At 40.6% G+C, this 3,869-nt stretch overlaps 1 protein-coding gene across 3 annotated transcripts in view; it reads right to left on the bottom strand.

The window, feature by feature from the left end:
* Positions 1 to 521: 521 nt before the first annotated feature.
* The window catches only part of ccm2l (CCM2 like scaffold protein), a 12,121-nt gene continuing 8,773 nt past the window's right edge, over positions 522 to 3,869 (bottom strand). The window contains exons 9-12 of one of the 3 annotated variants that reach the window (XR_013077683.1): positions 3,860 to 3,869; positions 2,906 to 3,053; positions 1,475 to 1,722; positions 522 to 565 (exon numbers count right to left, since the gene is read on the bottom strand). The exon at positions 3,860 to 3,869 is cut by the window's right edge and continues 129 nt beyond it. Coding sequence is in view for 2 of the 3 variants with exons in the window: in XM_076740102.1 (XP_076596217.1) it covers positions 1,587 to 1,722; positions 2,906 to 3,053; positions 3,860 to 3,869 (294 nt within the window). In the remaining variant the exon portion in view is untranslated. Of the gene's footprint in view, positions 566 to 1,290; positions 1,723 to 2,905; positions 3,054 to 3,859 lie in introns of those variants that run through there. The other 2 variants (XM_076740102.1, XM_076740103.1) reach the window with 2 other exon arrangements.

Raw genomic sequence — 3,869 nt, 5'->3', positions numbered from 1 at the left:
CTAATCATGACCTCTGACCTTTGGAAGCAGAACAAGAAGTCGTGAAATTATTGCTGTTTGCCTGCAGTGAGCCTCAACATGATGTCCTCCTCCATCAGAAAAGAGAGCTTTTCATTATTTTCCAGGGTCGTGAAGGCTTGAAAAGCTTTGTGAAAACCCGTTGAAGTATTTTGATCGTCTGGGATGTTTATTGTAAAGCTCATTGTTTCAGCCTGGTGATGGAGATGATCTCTGTCTCTCTCTATAACACCCAGTCCTCTTCATGCAGCTGTCCCGTTTGAATCATTGTGTTTTTGTCTTTATCATTAAATTTGCCTGCATCTGTCCAGTCCAGAGGTGAAAAACCAGCCTTCTGATCACCTCTGGAACATTCACATAACGTGTTTCACTGCTCTGCTCGCTGTGAAACAAATGCACACAGTGTCGGTCTATTACGTAATGAGAGCGAGGAGATGACTCGGCTGAGGCCCACGGCTGCGCTGACTCTCTCTCTGATGTTCACTGAGGCTGGCAGAGGAGAGGACCGTGGGGCAGAGAAGCGGTGCATCATGGGAAGGTCATGACGCTGCCGCCAGGATAACGGGTCAATACGAGAGAGAGAGAGAGAGAGAGAGAGAGACAGAAAGAGTGAGAGAGAGAGAGGTTTTAGAGAGATTTTCACTAATTACACTGTATTTTCACTGTAACATTCAGTTGTTAAACTCCTGCTAACTGAGGTTGTCTTTGACACTTAATTGTTGCGTTATTTATGATTTCATGGTACATCCATTTATCTATCTGTCTTGTTATTATTAGTTATTGAAAACAATCATTTCTTCAGCTCAGCAGCAGGGATGGAAATCAGCTCTTTTATCCTCAGTTGCCCCCATGTGGTGATTGTTAGGTATTACACTCCTCCAGAGGAGAACGCCATTGTGTATTTCTATACAAATTAAATAGATGTAAAAATGAAATACAGCGAGTCCTTATTCAGTACTCTTGAAGCTTCACTAGTGACTACGCTTTAGAAACCAAATATCCAACTTTTCTTTTTGTGTCTTTTATAACATTGAGACATTCAGACTTCATTCATTTCAGATCATTTTGGCTGACAGAAGTCAACATATAAACTCTGATCATGGCCTTTGGATGGAAAGCCTGAAGGACAAAACTGTCCCGCTCTGTCTGGAAATGTCTGCTCTTCCTTTTTTTGTGTGTTTTAATGATCAGACTAAGATATCTGTGTTAAATAATAACCACAGGCAGTAAATTCTGTTTCATTCAGGTTTATTCTTCATGTTTTCATTTTCATTTTAGCAGCACTGATGCATTTTAAAACATTTGCATTGTTTAATTCTAGTTTGAATTTTTTTGTGCATTTACTGTCTGACACAATGAAAAGGAAATTGCACGGTAACTCACGGATTAAACAGTTTTGGTTTTCTATGGAACACCTTTGTTTTTAAAGGCTGCCTGTCAGACTGTTTATATTTACCGTTTATTTGTCTATCAAAGGAGAGAAGGCGACGTGCTGCTCAGGGGATTCAAGGTTCAAACAGTGCCTGAATTCAAGGAGGAATGAAGCTCTTTCTCTCCGTTTCCCTCCTTCAGAGGTAGTAGTCTTCCTCCTCGATGTCTCCGTGTGTGTCCTGGAAGCCGAGCGCCTGGATGTCGTGGGTGATGTCGGTGATGCGTCGGTTGAATTCCTGAGATCCTGAGGCCAGAGAGCAGTTGTCATACCTGCTGGGGAAACAACAGACAATCAAAATGTTGCCTCGTCTCTGACTTCCTGTGTTTTCAAATGTGCAAGTCAGAATGAACTTGATTCACATTGATTTGCATCAAAATCTAAGAAACATCTATAATAACTTCAGTAAACATCATCTCATCCCAAGAAACCTGAACCAAAAGCTTCTGACAAACACAAAAACAGTGCCATCACTTTGTACAGATTTCATATACATACATTTCAGAGAGTATTTGAAGCTGTTCATGGATAGAAAATGACAAAGCAACGTCAACCACACTGACAAACATCCTAATACTGCACACAAGCTGCCGACAGGGCGAAGAAAAACACTGCACGCTGATACTCAAAGAGAATAAATATCAAAATCATTGGCATGATTTCAATTTACTCAAGTGTTGTACTGAACTGCAAATTCAAGGTACTTTTACTTGGCTTGAGTATTTTCATTTCATGCAACTTTGTACTTCAACTACACTTCATCACAGAGGCAAATATAAAGCTTTTTACTCCACTACATTTATCTAACAGCCTTAGTTACTTTTCAGATTATCTCCAGATGTGTCGATGTTGAATGTTTGTGACAAACTGAAGGACGAAGTGTTTCTTTGACTTTCTCCTCCTTCAGCTCAGTAAACTCTTTAAAAAGCCTCTTGGATCAGCTGAAAATGCAACATCATCATCTTTCTTGGTGAGACAGCTAGAAAGACACTGACAGGGAACATTTTACTGCAACATACTTTCACTTACATACATTTAATTTGCAATATATACTTTTACTCATGTAAGTGTTCAATGCAGAGGAGTATTTTTACAGTGAGGTATCAGTACTTTTACTGAACTAACTTTTTTTTTTAAATAACTTTTCAGTAAAACTCTTTATCTTTTGTTGCTGATGTAAAATTCCTAAAGAAAATGATGCACGTGATGTGCTGTTGTTTGCTTTTTTCATGAATGAATGAATGAATGAATGAATGAATGAATGCAGTGTGATATCCTCGAACCACAGGCTGGCGTTCTTCAGTTTGATTAAAAACCAACTAAATGCATCACATCAATACGTTCTGATGGACTGTGCGACATCAGTGTGATATTTAGAAACAGCGTAACCTCACACACCAACAGGACCTGAGTTTCAAAGCAGGCTTGGAGACGTTCGCACCGTCCTGACCTACATACCCTCTCATGGCCGTCGCCGACATGTTGCTCATGCTGCGTTTGATGCGTCCGAAGCTGTCAGTTAAAATCCCTCCCTCCCGGATCCCGATGCTCTCCAGGAAACTCTCAAACACCCCGACGTCTTTGTCTGGGATGAACGGCCGCATGCCTGGGACACAAAGGGAACGATTCAGGCATTCAAGTCAGATAAAACGACTTTCTTATTTCTGCATTGTGTTTACTTTCTATCATACGGCAAAAACATGTGTAATATGAGCAGATGAAGGAGGGAAATCTCTACTATTGCATGCAAACATGAAGTCTTCTGACTGAGTATATATTAATTATGTGATGATTGGTGATTAGTTATGGGCATATCACTAGTCTATTTAATTTATTATAATTTGTGCATTGTTTTCCGTTTGAATCTGCCTTGAAGAGTGAGTGTGTGGTGAATGCTGCACAAAGAAAACACATAGTAAACTCTCATTTAAAAAGACAAAGAAGGAAATGAAGTGAATGAACTCTGCTGTTAAGATTCAGTCTGTGTGCTTCAAAGTGTCTCAGTCTGTTTGCTGTTTGTCCGGTTTCTTCCTCCTGAACCTCTCATAGTAATGATTATACACCAGCACACTGAGCATTAACAGGATGTGTGGTGAAAAGCATCCTGCAGCAACCTCTCTCTCTCTCTCTCTCTCTCCAACAGGAAGTTATGGTTTCCTCAGTGGAAGTGGGTCAGAGTCGAATTTGTTATGGTATTTGTTGCACACACACACACACACACACACACACACACACACACACACACACACACACTTTCTCTCTCTTTCCTCTGTATGAACGGTAGCTTGTGGTTTGCCGCAGAGTTTCAGTCAATTAATGAACTCTATGTATGTGTCTGTGTGTGTGTGTGTGTGTGTGTGTGTGTGTGTGTGTGTGCCACTCTCTCTCCTTGTCTGTCTCTATGTCTCTCACCCAGCAGCAG

The sequence above is a fragment of the Chaetodon auriga genome, chromosome 10, assembly GCF_051107435.1.
Source record: "Chaetodon auriga isolate fChaAug3 chromosome 10, fChaAug3.hap1, whole genome shotgun sequence".
NCBI lineage: Eukaryota > Metazoa > Chordata > Actinopteri > Chaetodontiformes > Chaetodontidae > Chaetodon > Chaetodon auriga.
The sequence above is the reverse complement of the archived record's forward strand: the minus strand, read 5'-3'. Positions and strand labels throughout refer to the sequence as shown.